Below are 23,605 nucleotides of genomic sequence, written 5' to 3'. Positions count from 1 at the left end.
AACAACTCAGTTTAAACTCTGTACTAAGGATTATACAACAACAATGTGTCCTGCTTGAGGACAGTTTCTCCTTCTTGAAAACCTTCTGACTAATCCTGATATTTTAGAATGTATATTACGGGAGTGGGTCTGGTAGGATCTTTCTATTGTTAAATTCTAATCTTGTTATCCTAAAATGTAAATTGTGAGAATGGGAGTGGGTCTGGTAAAATTTTCTCAAACTTGAGACATTCTTTTGATTGTCTCTGGCCCCCCGATTGAATTCTTCTCTTCCGGAGGCCAAGAACCCTGGCATCTTTTCATGAGTCAGCAACAACCTCTCAATTTCTGCCACCTTTTAAACATGTCACAGGCAAATTTTATGTTTTAGTTCTTATCACCCATGCCCACACCCACATCCTCGCCCAACATGGGGAACTCTGGCAATAAAAGTGCTGCTAATTTGTGATTTTAAAACAGCAAAAAAAAAATAAAAATAAAAATCTTGACTACAACCATGGCCTGCCTCCCACAAAGCTGGACATCCTGGTGGGGAGATGCTGGCAACTAAAACATCTGCGTATGAATAATAGAGAAGGCAGCATCGTTTCCAGAAACAAACCTATTTCCTTTTCTCTGCCACGTTTACCAGGTGGGTAAACAATTCCCAAACAAAAATTCTTCCTGTTCCCTTCACCCTGACGTCCCCCTCTCCAAAATTTGTCCTTGTTTTTTTAGTTCTTCTCTAACGTTCTCAGCTACTCTTCCACAGAACAGAACATAGGCAGGGGGAAGAAGGCTTGGTAGCTTCTTGAATCTTATTTTCTCCTTTGACTTCAGGGGGTTCTTTCTAAGTCTAAGAAAGATGCTCTTGACTAAGAAGATGAAACTAACTGGTTACACAACTGCAGGTGTAGGTCGGGCACGTTATCCCTTTCTCAGGAGCAAAGGAACACTCACTCACTACGAAGCTCAGCGCTCACTGGGGCCCAGGCTGAGTGTGCCAGGGATTATCAAGCCAGCAGGAAGATTTCAGTAGTCCCTGGGGTGGGAACCTGTGGCAGCCAGATTCAGAAAGAGAAACTGGCGTGGCTGGGCACAGCGATAAGAAGGCTTTGATTTTCCTCTGCCTCCCATCCCGCCTTTCTCAGATTTGCCCTTCTCTTCATAAAAGAACAGTCCCAGATATCTCACTTTCAGGTCAGTGGAGATAAGAGTTCATGTTACTTCGTTTCGGGAGGCAGCACTGAGCATCCGACGGAATTCACACAGCAATCACTCTATGAGCATCAGTCTGCGAGAAATGCTTTCCTAAGAACATGAATCTCCTGGATGCTGGCCCAACGACTGGGTTCAGGTCTGGTTTCCAAAATCATACTGTTTGGTTCCCAACATCAACGTCTGTGGGGATTCATTATAAAGATTTCCCAATAAAAATATGACACTTCAGAGATGGGTGCTTTGGGCTACGGTGCATCAAATGAACACTCTTACTAAGAACAGCTAAAATCACAAACCTGTTTGAAGCCACCTTAGAGCAACCAAGAAAGGTAAACACTCGATGGGGCAAGAGGTCAGACAGAAGAGAAATGCATCAAGGCTGAGCCCTGTATTTGCCATTGCTTTTTCACCTCGGGGCCTCTGCATACCGCAAAGATGTCGAACAGAGTGCGGTAGCAGCCCAGAGCCTGGAGCGGTATCATTGGCTGGCAATGCAAACTGGAGCTTCAGGAATTTATGACTTAGAGGGCTAAGGTCCCAGAGGACTGCACAGAAGGGAGCATCAATGTGATCTCATAGAAGTTAGGGGTCCCTTCCTTCAGGACCTTAGCTCTTCAAGGCCTGACTGCCATGAACTCCAATATTTCCATCTGAGACATTTGCCAAATGTTAGGCTGTGTTTGCATGGAGGAAGAAGCTGAGAAAACAAGCAGAAAGAAACTGCTTAGAGGCTAAACAAAAGCACAGCAGAGTTTTTGGCAGTCTCTCAATGCTGGGGAGTTAAAAATTAAGAGTTCAGAGCCCACCATGGAAGAGAACTTCTGGTAAACAACCTAGACCTTCAGCTGAGACCCCTGAAGAGCTAAACTGCAGGAGAAAGGGAAAACAAGAAAGAGATGCCTTAACATATCCAGAAACCTGGCTTCAGTTAGAACAGAACAAGGTGACCTGCCTGCCTTCCGGAAGAAAGTGAAGTAGACACCAGTATCTAGAACTGTTTGTCATAAATGAAGTCCAGAATATAATTTCAAAAAATGATTAAGCATGCTAGAAAATAAGACCAAATGAGGAAAAATCAAGGGAGCAAACAGATCATGAAAACAGACCCACAGGTGATTCAAATAATAGAATTTTCAGACATGATCTTAGAATCTAGTGTTATATTAAAAGGATAAATCCCAAGTTCGGTTTGTTCCAGGAATGTGACATTGGTTATAGACATCCCTCAGTATCCTTGGGGAACTGGTTCCAGGACCCAATCCTGGATACCAAAAGTAGCTAGACACCAAAATCCGTGTATGCTCAAGTCCCTTACGTAAAATCATGTAGTATATCTACACATAACCCATGCATGTCCTCCTGTATATTTTAAATCTCTAGATTACTTATAGTGCCTAATACAATGTAAGTGCTGTGTAAATAGCTGCAAGCACATAGCAAATTCAAATTTTTTGGAACTTCCTGAAATTTTTAAAAAATATTTTGATGTGTGGTTGGTTGACTCCACAGATGTAGAATCCATGGACATATGGAGGACTAACTACAATCATCCCCCAAAATTCAGGAAAAAATCCACATAATTTCTAATTTTATAAAACTCATAGCAAACTAAGAATAGAGGAGAATTCTGTTCAGAGTATCTACAAAAACATTTATAACAAACATTGTCCTTAATGGTATAGTATTAAATGCTTCCTCCCTTAGATCAGAAATCTGATAGATTTCCAATCTCAGATTAGAAACCGACCAGAAATCTGTATGGAATTCAATATTACACTGGATCTCCAGCAAGCACAATAAGAGAAGCAAAAATATAAGAATTATGATGAAAAAATAAAAATGTTTATAGATGACATGATTATATTCATGGAAATTCTAAAATTCTGCAGAGAAACATTATTAGACTATGTAAATTTGCAAGGTTGCTGGATATAAGATCAATATCTAAAAATCAATTGTATTTCTATGGGTATAGCAAAAAATAATCAGACACTGAAATTTTTAAAAGATAACAATACCACTCACAATAGGATGGAAACTTCAATACTTGGAATAATTCTAATAAAGATATTCAAGACCCCTCAAACTGTTAAAGGTTACAAAAGAAGTTAAAAGCAAACCTAAATAAACATTCTTGGACTGGACCACTCACAATTAGTGAGAGTCAATTCATCCCAAATAGAGCTCTAAATCTGACGAAATTGCAAGTAGATGCAGAATTTCAGAACAGAGTTTCTTTTGTAGAAATTGAAACGCTGCTTTTACAGTATACATGGGACTACAAAGGACCATCAACAGCCAAGAAAAGCTTGAACAAATTTGGAGAACTTACATGCCAGACATCAAAACTTCCCATAAAACTAAAAGACTTAAGAGCATAATATTGGTACAAGAAGAGAAAAATCAACCAACAGAACAGAACAAAGATCTCAGACACAGACCCACACTTATATGGTCACATGATTTATGACAAAGATGCCACAGATGTGAATGCAAAAAGGACGGTATTTTCAGTAAGTGGCCCTGGGTCAACTAGGTTTTTTTATTCTTATATCTAAACTCTCTAATCTACGTCTATAGTTCACCTGTGATCTCAAATACCCAGTACTAGAGAGTAGAGCTCATTCTGCTGGTCTAAATACTTCCATATCTCACGGGCTCTCAGCATCTAATCATGACTCAGACCCGTCCCAACCTGGACTCTTCTCCAAGCCCCTCCTGACTGATTCCTCTGGTCCCGATCTCTATGAATGGTTCAGAGTAGTGTGTCAAGTTTAAAATTCTGGAAAACTGCTTTTGCCTTTCAACAGTTATTTTCTCTCCCGGGACAATTATATTCTATCTTAAAAACAGGTCAGAACTGATGAACTTAGTCACATAAACAATAATTCAGTCTGGCCTTGTTCCTGGGGACTCCATCAGCATGGCCTCTGGGCGGCCTAAGTTGGAAATGTTTCCAACTCCACCACAGTATTGCCCTGTTTCCTTGATTCAAAGTTGCACATCTTCCAGTCCTAAAAACGATGGTAACGTTAGGATGAAGCATATGATCCAAACTGAAAAAACTATATATACACAAAAAAACTCCCACTTTACCTCTGTTTGTTTGCCTCCCACTCCCTCCGTTTGCAAACACAGGAGTAAGTTGTGCTATTGCTTATATCAGGAGAAACTGACTTTTAAATCTGGTAATTAATTCTCGCTTAAATGTCTTCCAAAAGACTGCACCATGGTAAAACACAAAAAAGTTATCACACACACAGAAGACAGACTATCACTGCCAAGCAACATATAAATACAGAGTACAGAATTTCACAGCTAGCAGAGGCATGTGGGACTGATCCATGGACCAAACAGAACCATCTTTCAGACACTGAAAACATTTCTGTCTGGCTTCCAAGAGATGCTGCTTGACTTCCAGATATACAAAAGTGAATTAAGAGGTAAAGTATATCTTTAACCAAATAAGAAATATAGATGAGAATGATATTCCTAAAGGCTCCCAAATTGCACTATTAATATAAAGGTACGTGAGTACATATGAAATGAGCGACATGCTACCATTATGCTGCCACACCTGATAATAGAATGTTGACAGTTAATCAGAGCAGCTTCCAAATATGAAGACAGCTCAGCATGGATGAGATGCAGGAGAAAATGCAAAGTAAATGGACAAAGACACCATACTGTGACTAAGTACAACTACTTCCAAGTGATTTAGTCTTTTGTCTCCTCCACACCTTTCCTTTGGAAAAGCTGCTAACAGATCCATGGTTGACCAATAGATCCATGAAGGTCTGCAGAGGTTTTTCCCATTGGGAGTCCTCAAAAGCCAAAGCACCAAAGGCCTGAATTCTAACAGACACATTTTTACCCCCAACAAAGCTGTCTCCTGTGCTACCCAAACAGGAGCATCCTTATGTTCTTATCCAAGCTGAGGAGTTGAAGACGCAAGATGTGCCATAAGGGGACCGTTTCCCTCTTTCTGGCACCTCACCTTGGGACTGTCCCCACGGCATGGGGGTGACTTTGAGTAAGCAGAGCAGACCACACTTTAGGCCTAATTTGGACTTGACACAATGTGTATACACCATATTTCATCCTTCTATAGCGTAAACTGCCTGCCCAGCTGTCTGATGCAGTCATGGCTAAACTCTAAGGAAGGGATTTGAGAAGGTCTTTCCCAAACTCTGAGCATGATAAAACTGCCAGTTTCCACCAGGGTCATCATAAACATATAACAATTCCTAACATCAGATTTTAACAGCAAACTCATCTTAAACTACCAACCCCACTCCAAACTACAGAGTTAAAAATGGGGGCAAGGGAGAGTTAGGGAGTCTGGGAAAGACACGTACACACTGCTGTATTTAAAATGGATAACTAACAAAGCAACTTCCCTGGTGGCACCATGGATAAGAATCCATCTGCCAATTCAGGGGACACAAGTTCGATCCCTAGTCCAGGAAGATTCCAGATGCTGGAGAGCAACTAAGCCCTGGGCCACAACTACTGAGCCCGAGGGCCCTAGAGCTGGTGACCCAACAAGAAAAGCCACCCCAATGAGAAGCCTGTGCACTGCAATGAAGAGTAACTCTCACTCACCACAACTAGAGAAAGCCCTCGCCTAGCAACGAAGACCCAGCACAACCAAAAATAATACCTAAGTTATTTTAAAAAATAAAATGGGTACCCAATAAGGACCTACTACAGAGCACAGGGAACTCTGCTCCATACAATGTGGCAGCCTGGATGGGAGGGGAGTTTGGGGGAGAATGGATACATGGATATGTATGGCCGAGTCCCTGCACCATCCACCTGAAACTATCACATTATTGCTCAGCTATACCTCAATACAGAATAAAAAGTTAAAAATAAACAAACTACAAAGAGCACATGTGTGCTTCTGGGTTGCCAACCCCCCCTCCACTTCACGAGTTGCTCCAGTTCTTTTCAGGACTTAGATTTCATCTCTAGGCTTATTCTCAGGTTTTGAATAATGTATCAGCTGCTTCAACAAACACCATCTAGTCATCATTGTTTTTTTAACTTACCTGGTCCAGTGACTTTTTACCAGAGGCATGAGGTTTCTGCAGAGTTCACAGCAAGGGCCTCCTTTCCAAGCATCTTTCCTGACCCTCCCTGGGTCAGACTCCCTAGCTGCCCTTTATAGCAGGAGGTCTGACACAGAACTCCTTCAGCCCCAGCTGAGGGTATGACTCAGCAATGAAAAACCTGCCTTTTTTTTTTTCTTTTTCAAGGAGGCCAACTCTTTTGCAACACACATATGTCTTAAGTTGATCCATCAGATGCTACAAATTTCACTGAAACACAGATTAAACAGCTATGTTTCTTCATGAGCCGGGAGAGTCCTTTTTAACCAAGACACCCCAAGACGATACAGATGGGGAGATGGGACCTTCCCCAGAAGGGGTCCCGTGGTTCAATCTGAAGGCCTCTGGAAGAACACAAGGAGACCACAGGTATCCTGGGCTCCAGGCCACTGATAAGAAAAGACAATCTCCTCCTGGCCAAGCAGGAACTCTTCAAAAGCTCGAAATTCTCTCAATTCTCCCAGGATTTCCCCTTTCCTACGTACAAAAGTTAAACATATCCATCGCCAAATACTCCCGTCCTAGAAGGCAGAGCGATTACAGCTCTGCTTTGACAGGGAGTCATCAAAGGTTGGGACCACTGGGGAGTCTGTTTTCCAAGCTCACTGCTGGCCCGGAGGAAGCCTGACACCAGCATCTGAAGCTCAAGGCAGCTGTTCACTTCTGGCTGAAGCTCAATGTAAACCTCACAAATAGTCTGCTAGTGTGTACTCTCTCTCTTTGGTAAAATAATAATAATTTTGAAAAAAAAATTCATAGTCACAAAAGCTCCAATCTAGTGTTTTCACCATGAAGCTTATCCTGCAGAACAGAGGAAACTGTGCTTTCCAAACAGAAGTCTGAGCCAAAAAGGCACCAGCGGATTATTTCCAACACGGAAAGGCAATGAGACTGATAATTAGGCAAACTGAAAGTCAATGGTTAAATTAGTCACGAACAGACGTGAGAGTTGGACCATAAAGAAGGCTGAGCACCGAAGAACTAATGCTGTCAAATTGTGGTGTTGGAGAAGACTCTTAAGAGCCCTGTGGACAGCAAGATCAAACCAGTCAATCCTGAAAGAAATCAGTCCTGAATATTCATTGGAAGGGCTGATGCCCAAGCTGAAGCTCCAATACTTTGGCCACCTGATGAGAAGAGCTCACTCACTGGAAAACACCCTGATGCTGGGAAAGATTGAGGGCAAGAGGAGAAGGGGATGACAGAGGATGAGACGGATGGATGGCATCACTGACTCAAAAGACATGAGTTTGAGCAAACTCAGGGAGATAGCGAAGGACAGGAAAGCCTGGTGTACTGCACTTCATGGAGTTGCAAAGAGTTGGACACAACAAAACAAACTGAACAACAAAACAAAGCAATTCCAAAGAGTCACTGAATACTGAATTTGTCTGAAATATTGAAAGATGAAAAGCTAGCAATGAAGAGTTTACTTCTCAACAGAGGCCCTTAACAGTTAAATTGATCTATATATTTTAATTTAGGAGTGATAATCAGACATCAGAAAACTTCCCTTCCACTCTAAAATTTTGGTCTGTAATAAAGATCTCACAGCGGCTCTATTTTACTTATTATTTATTATTATGTAGCTGAGATTCACCGACAACAGTCAGTGTCTATGTCCCACACCAGCGTGTGTCCCCAAAGCCTGGCACGTCCTTCCTTCTCCACTTTCCTCATAACGGAGCTGAATATGCATCAGGGTTAAATGTCAGCAGTGCTCTCAAAACAGTTCTTGTGTGGGGCAAAGTTCACATTTGATATTATTTTAGTGTGTGTATTGAGACAGACCCACACACAGATCCGTAAGTCCAGGAGAAACAAAACTCATTCCTTTGGACCTTCTTGGCCGAGACTTTTGGACTTTCTTGGGAAGTCAACAGACTTCCAGGACCAAAAGCAAGAATCTGGAGTTGGATTACAAAACCCAAGCTAAGAGAGTCCATAAACGAAGGGGTGGGGAGTTCCCTTCCCTCTGCATCCTCTTACTTTTATCTTCAGATTTACCATATTATTGCCAGAAAATCCTATCACGTGCTGAGTTGCTACCCAACGAGAACCTCGGGCAGTGCTGACCTCTGCCCCAAGCTCTCCATCTGACCCAACCACTCAGCTGAGCCCTAAGGACTAAGCAAAATTTCAAGGTCATGGGCTTGTTCTCTGTCTCTATAGGACTGAAATAAAATGCTGTACTACTTCATCCCTTAGCCCCTCCAATGTTCTAAAAAAATCACCCCATGGAAGGATTCTTTTACTTGCTAGGCAGCCCCAAGAACACAGTTCTTTTGTAAAATGTGCAGCCTCATTTCAGGAAACAAGAATAATACAGACATGGAAAAAAAAAAAAGTCTACTATTCCGTCGCATCTACATGATTAAAAAAAAACACATTTGAGACACATTCATTCATATACACACACACACTCAAAGACATTATATTGGGTTGACCAAAATGTTTATTCAGGTTTTTGACCAAAAGTTCATTCATGCAATTATCTTAATGACCTTTTTGACCAACCAATACATATGTATATATTCTATCACTAGCACACACAGCCTTCTATTCACTTGACTCAGTAGCACTTGTAAGCATCCTCATATAATTTTCAAGTGTGAACCTGTCAGCCGCCCTCACCTTCCATTCAGAAGAGAGCCTAAGCAATAGTGGGAACCAGTTCCCAGTCGGTTCTGTTTCTGATCACAAAGGATGCTTAGTAATTACTATTCACTGGCTAGCTTCAGAAAAGAAAACTATTGGGAAACCTTCACCGTAAGAGCAAAACTATCTTCTCGCCCGCTAAACTAGCACTGGGAACACATCCCTCGTCACGCCCGTGGGCTGCCCTTGAACTCCAAGCCACCTTTCCCAGACACACTTGGGGTTACAGGGTGATGGGGTGAGAAACAGGGCCCAGCCCGACCCTTTGGGGTTCCTTGAGCCTCCATACCTGTGCTGATGCTCCTGTAAGACTTGGTATATGCTGATAAGAAAAGTTTGGTTTTTAAAACTGCCCACAACACAGTCCTTGTAGATTCGGAACTCTGCAGCCGTCACCGCCTCACCCTCAGGAATCTGGGATAGGTTGAACTTGAACTCTTTGTGGTGTCGCTGGCGAGGGGAGAACTCCTTGTCGTACTCCACTATAGGATTAAACAAGAGAGAGTGACAGCTGTTGTTACTTGGCTGAGTGCCACAGGCTCACCTCGAGCAAGTCCCCCATTTTCATTCATAAGAGGATTACCAGTTACCCATGGCTTCTGAGAGGGGGTCAGGGGTGGTGGAAGGAACCGTGGGCTAGGCAGCCAGGCTCAGACGAAAATCCTTCATTTTACTCAAGGATTAAATACAATGCTTAGATTCTATTTAAAGACTTTAAATAGCTTAATCAGGTCGCATGAAAGCAAGTTATTTAAACGCTTCGCTTCAGGGATCTGCACAGGTGGGAGAATGGGGGCTTCCCAGAAATTGCAGGACTTCAGGAATCAGTGACTGGGACTTGCCTCTGCCGTCTACCCCCGACCCACCCCTCCCAGCCCCTCTTCTTCCTGTTGCCCTGGCCCCTTGGGTTGCTTCCTTCTCTCCCCACCAAGCAGCTGACAAGACCCAGGGCAGCCCTGAGCTGACCTTTGGTGGGGGTCCTGGTGGTCGGGGGGTGCATTCCGCCTGGGTCTGAAGCTTTCAGGGTCTGCCATATTTTGCCAGATGGCCGGTGGAAATTTTTGTTGAGGGGCTTAGTGTGAAGCTTCGTAGAAAACACTGTTCTAACTGAAGTCCACTGCTTCCTTCTCCTGGAGGAAACTGGGGGCTGAATAACTCTGCGAGGAGGGACCCTCTGGGTTTGAAGCTGCCGGAGTCTGCCTAACTTGTCTATTGAACCCAAGTATGAGGACAGAAATGTGGAAACACACCACCAATGGGCTGACGTGCTGTTGTCCAAGGCTTTCTTAAAAACCGGGAAAGGATCAAATCGACGAGTTTTTTCTTCCCCATATTCTGGCTATTCCACGTGGCTCGCTGGATCTCAATACCCTGACCAGGGATGGAGCTGAGCCCCTGCAGTGACAGAGCCAAATCCTAACCATGAGGTCACCGGGGAACTGCCTGAAGGCTTTTTAAAAATGAAATCTTTCCCCTGCTTTTAATAAAGCCAAACTACAGAAAACTACAAGCTACTCATTATCTTCCTTCGGAGCTGGCCTTCAGATGTCCACACAGAGTCCAAGGGAGAGAAATGCTGTCAGCCTCATCGCTGTAGGAGAGAAAAACCAGCACCCCACTTCCCACCACAAAACCCAACTCTTCTCCCCCGAGCTCAGAAATGCTTCTGCCCTGCTGTTCCTGCTGGGTTTTTTTCTTTCTTAATGGCAACCACAGTAAGATCTCATGAGCAAATTAATCCTTGTTGGCAGAGTTTCTTCAGGGCTTGTGGGTAGGAAAAAAAAGTTCTTTGCCACCTCCAGTGGCCCACTTTCTCCCACGTGTGCTGTTCTCCATAATCACCAGAGAAAAGCTTTGCAGATTTAGCATCTTAAAAAAAAGAAGAAGAAAAAGCCAATAACTCTTTATGTGAGCTTGAGACCTCAATGGCATTGCAGAAGCAGAAGCTAGGGAAAGTTAAGCCATCCATCGGTATGAGATTTTCAAGAATTTCTGAAACTGCCATGTGACTGTGCAACAAATCTTTTAGTTTCAACTTATCCCTTTGGAAGGGTAAGAGGAGAGAGAGTTGTTTTAAAAAAAAAAGGGGTAAACTTTCACTTGTGTAAAAGAGTTTGAATATAAGTATGAAAAACAAACAAAAAAAAGAAGGTCCATACAGAAAGCAAGTCACCATTTAGCCTCAACAAGAGAACAGGTTTTTAAATTAGTGGCCAAGCATGAAAAGCATCATTGTTGGGGAGTTCATCCAAGGACACCCACACCTGATGGTGGATCACTTTTCTCTAAAACTGATCTGCCTTTTCAGTTTGCTGTGTTATCATCAGTGGTTAAAAGGTGAACCGAATCTGATTTCCCAAAGAGACTTTCTAAAAAACAATCACAGAGCTATTCTATAGGGCTTCTTGGGTGCTGAAATTTTAGTATCAAGAAATGAAAGCATATTCTTAAGATTCTTTTGAGAGAATGTGTAAGAATTCCTCAAAGAAGTCATTAATATAAACAACAGAAAAAAACTATGAATGCAAAGCAAGGTACAAAGCAGTGACAACGTATTTCAGTCAGGAAGAGCGACAGGGACAGACATTTCAATACATGAGAAACGTTAGTCCTTGGGAGAGGTATGGCACCCCCAGTACACCATACCTTCCTGCATTCAACCTTGGGTGGTTGCTCTCCCCTGGGCTGGCTCTGTGACCTTCTCTGGACCAACAAGAGGCAGCAACAGTGGTGCGGAGTGACTTCTGAGACTACCTTGTAAGGTTTGACTTTCCTTCTGATTAGGTGTCTTGGGATGCATGTCTGAGGCAAGATGGCTACCGGGTAAGAAGTCCCACTACTCTGAACCCCCTACGCTACAAGGAAGTCCAAGGTAACCATGTAGAGAGGCTGTGTGGTGTATAAGGACATGGAAGGAGAAGGGAGGCGGGAGGAAAGAGTCCAGTCAGTCCCCAGCCACCTGAGGGGCTGCACCGGCCGTAGCATGAAGACGCCATCTTGGCTGTCCGCCGCGGGGCGGACTCGGGCTCACCCCACCCCCACCGGAGACCGCCCGGCTGCAATTGCACGAACGCCCTCCAGGGGGAGCCGCCCCGCTCGTCCTCGTCCCGGCACGAGACTGAGAGAGGATCACAGTCCCTTGTTCCGAGCCACTATGTCCTGGGTGATTTGTTACAGGTACGAGGCAAACGACACAAGAAGAGAAGGGAGAGCCGGAGAGGATGCGAGAGGGAGGGAAGGAGAGAGAAGGCGCGTCTGACCTTGCCAGGAAGGGGAGAAGCTGCGTGCAGTTCTTGAGGAGAAGGGATGTCGAAATCCTGGGAGGCGATGTGTGTGACTAAGGAAGGGTCCTGGCAGCCGCTCGCAGACAGATGTGAAGAGAGAGAGAGAGAGTCTAAAAAGGAGAAAATAGAAGCGTAGTTCAAAGCCCTCCATTTTATTACCGTGTGAATTAGAACTCATGGCCTTATAATGCTCATTTCCCCCGTTCTCCTCAACGTGACCCTGAAGGACTCAACTTCCTCCTGCTGTTCTTTTATCCTTCTTGGAGGCCATGCACGGTCTCCTCAGTCCCCCAGGCGTCTCTGATTGCTGCCCAGCTCGCGTTAAGCTCTCCCACCTGAACGTTTTATGCCCCTTCGGTCAACACTATAGCATCTTCCTCAATCTTCCTATGAGACCTCAGCTACCGGTAACTGAAGGATGCTTGGAACGCCTCCTCTCTCCCCAAATCTTCTGCCCACAACTGAATTTACACAGTGCATTTGCTAATGTCTCATATAGATGCAGGAAGTAAGTACAATTAAATCACTGCCTACAAGTGCGTTTGAAGACCACCATAGTAAAACAGTCCAGTATTCTTGCCTGGAGAATCCCATGGACAGAGGAGCCTGGTGGGCTACTGTCCATGGAGTCACAGAGTCCGACACGACTGAAGCAGCTTAGCACACACGCAAGGGTTCCAATGAGCTTAGCCTTTCCCCCTTCAAGTATGTGAACTGGGCTCCTTAAACATCTGGATGAGAGGGCTGAGCGGGGGATCCACTGCCTCTGGCTTCTCAAAGATGGTGCCATGAGTGGAATCCAGTGAAGCAGTAACCAGGAGTGTGGACCACAGCGGGGAGCTCCCCAGGGGTTTTGAATTCCAGCTCCCCCGTTATCTTACTCCAGTGATTCTGAGCAAGATATTAGCCAAAGTCTCAGTTATCAGTTAAATGGGAAAAATAACATTCCTGAAGATTGAAAGAGTCCGTACAAAACAGTCAATGGTAGAGAAGTGCTCGGTAAATGTTCATTGTAAGCGTCATCAGCTGGTGGGATTTGAGACTGTAGGTCCCCTGAGCTGGGTGTAGGTCCCCTGAGTGTAGGTAGACTTACTCGTGAGTCTTCACACAGGGCTGATTAATGTTCCTCTAAACAAGCTTTTTAAATGGGAGAGTATAATACATTCTCTGGAAAGGAAGGTGAGTGAAATCCCAGTCTTGAATATCATCAGCCTTGGAGTTTGGCTACTGAATACAGAGCCGAGTTCTCTGAGGCAACAATTCCTAGAATTTGTCAAGGACCCCTGAAAACACTTTTTTTTTTTTTTTTTTTAACAGTAATGACCTTACACAGGGCATGTACTGTTTCTGTTTACCTTTTGTAAGGACAATAGAGCAAATAAGACAACAAACTGCACCCTTTTAACGCTCTGATTTTATTTTAAAGGTCCTTTTAACACCAAATCGAGGAGGAAGGACATAATTCAAGGATATACACAATCCTTGGAGTTGAATCAATTTAGCTTTATAGAACTCACTCTGTTCTCTCGCCTTGCCTCAGACGAATACTAGTTGAAATTTCAGAGCAGCACCGGACCTCTGGCCAACAGATAGGGGCCACAGCAAGAAAGAATAAATGTTACTGGGTTAAGATTATAAATGTTAAAGTATAAATGTAAAATGTATAACATGCAAAAGTATGTCTATATATGAGGGTTTACAGAGGTAACGCGTAATAACAAAGCACCAAGGAAACCAGCACCCAACTTAAAAACTGGAAGGAGATCAATATTTCTCTCCGAAGCCAACCCCCACCTACACCCAAAAGGAACCTCAGGTCATGAACAGTGTCTGGCAGTCCCTTGCCTTTTAAAAATGAACAGTTTTACCTCATATATGTGTATCAACAGATCACAGAGTAGTTAGTTTTTCTTTTGCTCCTAAAGTCCTTCCTTTCAGAGAATGATGGGAGTTTTACAGACACCCACGGAAAATCTAGGCAAGACCACAGCTAAGCATGAAAGCTATCCAGGCGGGGGTGGGGGTGGGGGGGCAGTCCCCACTGCCCATTGGCTAGTGGTGTGCTTAGTTTCTATGGGAATGGCATTTTTCTTACCATATGTTGGTGGGGATGTGGAGAAAGTAAAACCCCTGTGCACTGCACTCCTGGTAGGAATGTAAAATGGTGCAACTGCTGTGGGAAAAAAAATGATTCCTCAAAAAAAAAAAAAGAACAGAATTATCATATGATTATCCAGGGATTCCACTTTGGGCTATGTGGGGACATCCAAAAGAATCAACAGGGAATCAACGGCAGGAACTCCAACAGATGTTTGTACACCATGTTCATAGCAGCATTATTCACAACAGCCAAAAAAATAGGAACGAACCAATATCCACCATGGATGAAAGGATAAACAAAATGTGGTCCATACACACAACGGAGTACTATTCAGCCATGAGAGTAGACATTCTGAAACATGCTACCACAGGGCTAAACCTTGAGGACATTTTGCTAAGTGAAATAAGACAGTACAAAGGGACAAATAGGATTCCACTTATGTGAGATACCCAGAGTAATCACTGCTTGCCAGGTGATTCAATAGTATATAATCTGCCTGCAATGCAGGAGATGTGGGTTCCATCTCTGGGTCAGGAAGATCCCCGGAGAAGGAAATGCCAACCTACTCCAGTCTTCTTGCCTGGAAAATAACATGGACAGAGGAGCCTGGCGGGCTGCAGTCCATGGGGCCCCAAAAGAGTTGGACATGACTTAGCAATTAAACAACAGCCAAGAATCATCAAATTCAAAGAGACAGAAAGAAGAATGGTGGTTTCTAGGGTCTGGGTATATGACAAGTTAGTGTTTAATGGGGCCCTGGGTTCAGTTGGGAAAGATTGAAAGGTTCTGGAGATGATGGTGGTTGATTGCTGCTCAACAATGTGAATGTACTTAAAGTCATAGAACTTGTACAGTAAAATGGCTAAAGTGGTATATTTTATGTTTTGTGTATATATATACAATAAAAGAAATTAAAAGTGAACATTTTTTTTTTTTTTTTGATCATGCAGCTTGCAGAATCTCAGTTTCCCGACCACAGATTGAACTCTGCGACACAGCACTGAAGTGCCTAATCCTAACCTCTAGACTACCAGGGAACTCCCCACAAAGGTAGGCATTTTCTTATACAATTGCAATGTATGATCACAGCTCAGTTAAAATAATTCTTCACTATCCTCCTATACCAAGTCCATCATTAATTTCCTCAAATGCCTCAAAAACTGTCTTTCTACAGCAGATTTGTTGAAATTAGGAGATTAATAAGGTCCATTCCTCACACTTGGTTAAACTGTCTCTTGAGTCTCTTCTCAACTAGCAAACCAGGAATAGAAAGAACTCCATGAATCCGATAAGGAGTCTGTGTAAAAGCCTACACTAACAACCGTCTTCATGGTGATACACTGGAATCACTTCCTTTAAAACCAGGAAGAAGGGGAGGATGCTAATTTCCATTTTGTGCTGGAGTCCAGCCCAGTGCTGCTCAAGCTACACAACAGGGAAGGAAGAGACACGTTACAAACTGTGGACCTTAAGAGAAAGTTCAGCAAACTGCCTCCTTGGCCATCTCAGTGAGCTACAGCTGCTATAACAAAAACACAACGGATCAGGTAGCTTAAACAGCAAACATACATCTCTCACAGTTCTGGAAACTGGAGAGCAGGGTACCAGCAGGGCTGGTCTTGCTGAAGGTCCTGTCCCTTCCCAGTTATGTCCTCACATAGCCTCTCAGTGCAGGCAGGCAGAGAAACAGACTGTGAGCTCTCATCTTTTATAAGGACACTAATTCTGTCCTGGGGCTCCACCCTCATGACCTCACGTAGACCTAACTACCTTCCAAAGGCCCCACTTCCTTATACTGTCTCGCTGGGGATAAGGGTTTCTGCAGTATACATTCTGGGGGCACAAACACAGTCCATGACATTGACCTGACGGTGTCACGTGGTATTCTGCTACTTTCCCAGTTTATGATTTGAAACTTTGGCATCTGTGTTCCTATGTGACTCTGATCATGGTCTCATCTCATTATGTTGTTTAATTTCAAGTTATGCTTCTCTTGGAACAAGCTGGAGAACGTTCATTCTCTTTCAAGAAATGATCTCTTCCTGGAAAGGGTGGGAAACTTACTGGTAGCATCTGATCCTGGTGTTTTGCTTTGGTGAACATTTTTAATTATTCATTTTCCTTTAAACATATCTTTCCTTTAAACAAACTATCTTTTTTCTTTCTTCAAGTCAGTGTGTATTTTCTAGAGGTTTGTCAATTTGAGTTTAATTTTTCAAATTTATTGCCAGAAAGTTTTCCAAAGTATTCTATTATTTAATCTCTGCAGAGATTAAATAATACTGTTTATTTGTGGATTCAGTTTTTCTTGACTCATCTTACTGAAGGTTATTTTCTTTTTCTCACTACCTGCTTAATTTGATGATAAAGATATTGTAATATAAGTATCTTCTGAATATCATCCCATAAAATCTGAATTATATCCACTAAAGTTGTCTAGAGAAAAATAAAGACACCAACTGCAAATATAAAAGAAGAAAGAGGGCGGGAAAAGATTGGAATAATCTATTTAATACATTTAAGAGTATCACAAATTCATAGCTTTCTCACTAACTGGACTCATTCAATGGTTAATTCATATGGCTTAGTTAACAGAATTACAACTGACCCTTGAACAACTGGGGGGTTAATCCGAGTGTGACTTGTAGCTGGTGCTCCATAGTCTCAGTTTCTCCAAATCCTCAGCTTCAGCCAACCATGCACTGTGCAGTGGGTAGTATTTGCTACTGAAAAAAATCCCCATGTAAGTGGATCCACAGTTTAAACCCCCATTGTTCAAGGTCAATCATACGTTCATTCCACAATAAATTCTACAGTTTCCAAATGCTTAATGCTTCCCCTTTAGACCAAACTTGAAAAACCGGAAACCCCTGTTTTTAAAATCACCATTCCATTGATGACAGTAGTCATCTTTTCATGCTATGGCACAAGTTGATTTCATTTTCGGTGACACCAAGTTCTAGCTAGTTTTCCACGAGTTGTAACAATGGTGGCCTTTTGACATTCACGAGTTGTAACAATGGTGGCCTTTTGACATTCCTGTGATACGCTTCCAACCTTAAGTGGTCATAGAGACATTGAGCTAAACTCTCCAACTCAATTTTTAACCACAGCCCCATGACCCTTTACCCTCTGGGATTCACCAAATATTTCTAAGTATTTGTATTCCTGTTCTCTGAACTGACACTCCTATAAATAGAAATCAAGAAGAAGCTGTTTTCCTGGCTGGCATGCTCTATGTTCTAAATGACATTTCCCCCCTAAATTTCACTTAAAAAAATAATTACAGGTTGACAAGTGGTTGCAAAAATAGGGTACATTTTAAAAAAGGGAGAGAGGTCCCACATATCTTGAATAACTAAGAACAACAACAAAACCAGGAAAACTGACACTGCAAGTTAGTATTGGAGCAAGACTGTTGATTTCACCAGCTTTTACGTGGACTTTTAGGGGATGTATGTATGTTCTGATTCTATGACCACCACCAAAATCCAGATCAAGTCCCCATAAAGGACCTCCCAAGGCTGCCCTTGGATTCCAAATAAGTTTTAAAGATCAGACTCAGTACATATATTATAAAGAGCTCTAGGAGCAAAATTAGTGGCTACATATCATCATTAGCCATAAAGGTTAACCAAGTCACTTTTCATTTTGAAAACCTCATTTTAGAACTTCTCCCCTACTTGTCCCCCAGACGCTCATATCACTTTAGACTGGGAAGATGTTCAACAGCTATAACCATACACATCTTACAGTGGAAACAAGACCCAGACCTCAGCTAACATGAGAGGGCACACTTGGGCTCCTGATAAACACAGGTCACAAGGACAGAGTTAAATTGAACAGTGGCAAAGAACCACATTTTTGCCTAAGGACTGCTATAAAGAAGCAATCAGACTATGTTTAGTAAACATCAGTATACATATTATGCATTTTTTTTTCATAGATAAATTGGAGGTCTTCAGTCAAAAGTGTTCTTCCAGTGGCTCAAGTGATAAGGAATCTGCCTGCAATGCAGGAGTCACAGGAGATGCAGGTTTGATCCCTGGGTCAGGAAGATCCCCTGGAGGAGGAAAGGGCAACCCACTCCAGTATTCTTGCCTGGAAAATCCCATGGGCAGAGGAGTCTGGTGGGCTGCAGAGTCATGGGATCGCAGAGAGTCGGACACGACTGGGCACACACCCACACATTCAGTCAAAGCAAACAAATGGGACAGCCCAAAGAGAAAAATCAACTCTGCCCCACCTCTGGTTTCAATGGCACAGCAGTATCAGGTGGAATGTCCTCACTGTGGCTGAGGAGAGGAGTTTAGGTCTGTATTGATCGTATCGGATTCATCCTGTCTTCCTGGATGGCCTGGTGTCTCGGGTCACTTTCATGTCCTTGGTTCTTACTGTGCTACAGCTTCATGACCACACCGTGAGCTGGGCTTCCTTTGATTGATTCTGCTGGGCTGACACTGGACTTCAGTTTTCTTTGAGATGACTCCACTTTGAGATGGATATTATGTTAGTCCTTCTCACCCTAACTTCGGCATTTCTTTTTTTAAAATTTTATTTATGTATCTAGTTATTTTCGGTGGCACTGGGCCTTTGTTGCTGCATGCGGGCTTTCTCTGGTTGCAGAGAGTGGGAGGCTGTGCTCGAGTCGTGGTGTGCAGGCTTCTCATTGTGGCGGCTTCTCTTGTTTCAGCTCTCAGGGTCGGTAGCTGTGGCACAGAGGCTTGGTTGCTCTGCAGCATGTGGGATCTTCTCAGATCAAGGATCGAACCTGTGTCCCCTGCATTGCAAGGCAGACTCTTAACCACTGGACCACCAGGAAGCCCCTAATTCCTGCACTTCTTAAAACTGCACATTTATGTCTTACCTCCTCATCTCTGGGCTGAATCATCTCTTCAAATCTATCTACAAGTTCACCAATTCTCTCTTGAGTATTTAATGTATAGTTTAAACCATCTATTAGTTTGACATTTAACGATTTTTAAAAAACTTTCCAATAGCTGTTTTCATGGTTGCTGTGTGGTCCACTCTTGTCATTTTCGGTTGTCCTTTATCATTGTTATATATTATACAAGTTTCCTTTTTTGTCTTCCCTTTTCTAATTTGATTTTTCTTTTCTAAAATGTGAAATCCTTGAGAGGGTTGAATCCTCATTGCCTTCCCATCCTTCCAATGACTTTCTTTTGCTGGTTTTACCTTCTTGGGTGTTTGGAAATTTTTAGGTAATTTTTTAAAAATTGAAATTCATCCCAAATGTTTACATTGGAGTTGCTTTTATTTAAGAAAAAAAAATGTACATTCATTTCTAAGAGGAACATGACCAAGCTAGAATCAATGATCTCTTCTAGAAGCTTAGGGGGCCCTGGCTTCACTTGGGACCCTCAGGGACGACTCCCCCACCTTGGCCTGGACCTCGAGCTGGTCTCATGATCTGAGTGGCGCTGGTATTTGCACTCCCAGACACTCCGCTTTTATGTTTGTTTGCTTACAGTAACAAGCCCGAGGGAGCCCTCCATGATGTCCCAGAGTCCGTGACATTCTTGCCGGCGACATACTTGCCTCTGTTTATCCTGGACCTAGTCATCTGTCAGCAGGAGGGCCTTACAAATGATCTAGCTTGCAACCCTTCCAGAATCTGGAGCCTTTATCTTTTGTGTCTGAAAAATAACATTTGGGACACATTCCTCTCCGTCCCGAAAGACATTATAAAACCCGCCTGATGTTTGAAGCCTCTACCAGCACCACCATACCCATCATCTCATTTGCTTCTCTGAACAGTCCCAGCGGGCAGGCAGAGCACACGCGATCACCACAGTTATCAACAGGACTCACAGGCCATGCAGAGGCTTCCCTACGCAGCTCACTTTTAGGATCGCAGCCAGGGTTTTATGCTGAGGCCTCCCACCGGTCATCTCCAGCCCACCGCTCGCCCTAAGGGCCCATGTCACCATCCAGCGCCATCCCTCGTGTGCCTGAAGCCCCAACATGCACAAAAGGAGACTCATCGACTCCCCAGTTAAGCTGCCCGGCTTTACCTCTGTCCAGCCAGCCAGACCCAACGGGCCGAAAAATTGCCAGCTCGTGTGGATTTCACCTTCTATGACAGCGCTGAAGCCACATGCAGTTAATTAAATGTAAAGTGATTAAAGTGAAAAATGCAGTTCCTCAGGCCCACCAGCTGCATTAAAAGTGTCCAGTGGCCACACTCAGCTGGCGGATACTGTATCAGAAAGCAGGTCAGGGAACACGCCATCGTCACAGCTAGTTCCACCGGACGGCATGCTTTAGAGGTCTCTCTGACCACCACTGACCCACCTGCTCCTCCTCGACCACCGCCCCTGTACACCCTGGTCCCAGTGTGGCTGCCATGCTCCCCTGCTAGACCATAAGCCTCTCAAAAGCAGGGTCCAGGATACATTCATCTTCATACCCTCGGAGGGCACAAGAATGACTGTTGAATGAGTGTAGGAGCCAGGACTCAGGACCGCTCCTTGCTCTCTCCTGGGCGCCAGTGTCCCCAATGGGCAAAAGGAGCCAGGGCAAGTGTGGCGCCAGGCTTCACACCCCAGCCCCTGGGGTCTCTCCTCAAGCCCCAGGGCCATCCTCTAGAATGTGCAATGACTAAGTCGTGTCCGACTCTAACCTGGGGACCGATGACACATCTGTCCAGGTTAATTTTTTTTGAAGCCGCAGCACGTTGGGCCCAGAATACCAATTTTCATATTGCTTTGCACTCAGTGTTCAGGACGTGAACTCCAAGCATGTTAAATTTTAAAGCGCAAAGGAAAGAAATTAATCGGCTCAAATTGCTTCAGTTACACTCAAGCCATATCACAAGGTCACCATGCGCAAGAAAGACAGAATGGATTTTTAATCCCATCCTGAATTCAGAGAAATAGACCTCTGACATTCTCTTTCTCTAGCTTTCATTCTTTTTCAAACTGAAGTGAAATTTGCATAGTAAGATGAACCACTTCAAGGTGAATAATTCAGTGGCATTCGTACACTCAGAGTATTGTGTGATCACCATCACTAACTGATTCCAAAACACTTTCATCACCCCAAAAGAAAACCCACACCCATTAAGCAGCAGCTCCCCTTCCTGCTGCCCCTGATCCTGGCAACCACCAATCTATGCCCCACCTCTACAGATCTGCATAGTATAGATGCAATGTAAGAATGGAGTCAGACAACCCTTTGTGACTTGCTTCTTTCACTCCACACAAGGTTTTCAAGGTTCATCGGTCGTGTTAGAATGTATCAGTACCCCATTCCTTTTTGTGGCTGTGTAATAGTCCACTGCGTGCACATGCCACGTTGTTTATTGGTTCATCTGCTGGAGGACAGGTGGGCTCCTTCCACCTTTTGCCTGTTGTGAATAGCACTTCTACGAATGTGACTGCACACGGATCTGAGTGCCTGTTTTCTATTATACACCTCTTTCATTCTCTTTTGTTCTTCTTCATCTCTCCTTTTCAGCCACAGATTCCCCAGAGTTAATGCTGGAGAAATTAATAATTACCTATTAGAGTTTAAACACAGCCTGTCCCCAAAACTCAGGGAATTAGTCAAGGACCCTCCTCAGGACCAAGCTGGGCAGGACATCTGAGCAGAGAGGGGCCGGAGAATAACTGAGTGTGGAGTGAACACACACAGCCCTGTCTGTGCTCATAGAGGGCATGGGTTCGTATGTGTGCAAAGTAGGCTCACAATAAGTGTCTGCTGACTCTGGTTATACAGGCAGTTAATCCAGAGGAGTTACGGGAGAGACCACAAGGAGGGAAAATAGAAGAAAAGGGTGCTTCAGAGGCCAACAAAGTGGGAAGAGTGACGGGGCCCGAACATCAAGCTCTAAGGAGACAGGAAGCGTCTCTCCAAAGCCATCCTGGGAAAGGTGAAAAGGGAGGGACCCTCGCCAAACAGCTATCGTTTCCCCGTTCCAAAGTCAGGAGCCGAGAACACGCGACCAACAGGCGAGGTTGTGAGAGCCACACCCGGCTCCCTTCTGGCCTGCCAGCCGCTGTTTTCAACCTGCTGCATCCACAGAGCGGCCTAAACTCGGAAACTACTACTTCTTTTTCATGTACTGGAATATCAATAACTCACTTACTAGAGGGTATTACGCCTGTGTTTACCAATGTGGTGACACCCTGCATAGATGGAGAAGTAACTTCCATCCACAGGCAGACAGAATTCAGACCCCAGGCACAAAGATGCTCAGACAGAGCCCATGCTGTGGGCTCAGTCATGCCCGACTCTTTGCCACTCCATGGTCTGCAGCCCACCAGGCTGTCTAAGGGATTCTCCAGGCAAGGATGCTAGAGCAGGTTGCCATTTCCTTCTCCTGAGGATCTTCCTGACCCAGGGATCGAACTCAAGTTTCTCAAACCTCTTACATTGGCAGGCAGGTTCTTTACCACTGAACCATCTGGGAAGCAATGCCCAACAGGGATGAAAAGCAGTAGAGGATACATCTTTTTTATTAAGACCAGGCCCATCAGGGATTTTCTTCACATATACCCTTTCACGGCATATAAATCCCACCGCCTCCATCCCCTTCTGGAGAGAGAGCAAGAGCGTGAACAATCCACTGAACAGAAAATCAGTCCTTAAATAATTGAGAAGTGAACTACATGGGGCCAGTTTCTCTCGTTGGGTGGCAGCTTAAACAAACACTAAATCCTGCCTTTTTCCACAGTGGACTTCTGACCGTGACAATGGAGCTATTTGGTTTTGATGAAACATTCAAGTCTTAAAAGTTAAGAGTAACTGACAGGCTAGTTTCTTGCCCCAGTTCCCAGGGTGACCAGGGTTTCAGATTCCTGGTCAGTTACACTGCATCAGATGACCTGTTATTATCCACGGCCCAGAGTCGGGCGTGCCAAGCACAGAATCGGGAGAGAACTTTCTCAGGCTCCCATCCAAGCCCCAGGTGGTCTGACTATGGGAGGCCACTGCACTCGACCTCCCCTCTTTACCCCAATGACACCCAAACCCTCAGCCACAGAGGAAGAAAGCACAGGTGAGCTGGTACTGAGGGTGGAAAGCCCCTGCAGCGTGCACCCACAGGGGCATCTTTGTTTTGTCACTTTCTGCGTCCTGACTGCCTGACCAGCGCCTGCACAGAGCAGGTGCCCAGTGCACCTTCTCTGCACGAGGGAACTACCCATGTGGAGGTCATGGTCCCACTGCCCGGGCACCGGCGGGCCTAGCCTGGCCGCAGCAAGGGTCAGACACACGGGCCCTTT

General features: G+C 44.2%; 1 protein-coding gene across 2 annotated transcripts in view; it reads right to left on the bottom strand.

Moving 5' to 3' along the window:
- Positions 1-23,605, bottom strand: part of BMP6 (bone morphogenetic protein 6) — a 148,231-nt gene that overhangs the window by 17,405 nt on the left and 107,221 nt on the right. For both annotated transcript variants that reach the window (XM_040249283.1, XM_040249284.1), the window contains exon 2: positions 9,262-9,454. In XM_040249283.1, coding sequence (XP_040105217.1) covers positions 9,262-9,454 — 193 coding nt within the window. The remainder of the gene's footprint in view (positions 1-9,261; positions 9,455-23,605) is intronic.

Source organism: Oryx dammah, unplaced genomic scaffold, assembly GCF_014754425.2.
Source record: "Oryx dammah isolate SB20612 unplaced genomic scaffold, SCBI_Odam_1.1 HiC_scaffold_11, whole genome shotgun sequence".
In the NCBI taxonomy this organism is placed as follows: domain Eukaryota; kingdom Metazoa; phylum Chordata; class Mammalia; order Artiodactyla; family Bovidae; genus Oryx; species Oryx dammah.
Note: the sequence above shows the minus strand (reverse complement) of the source record. Positions and strands in the feature narration are given on the sequence as shown.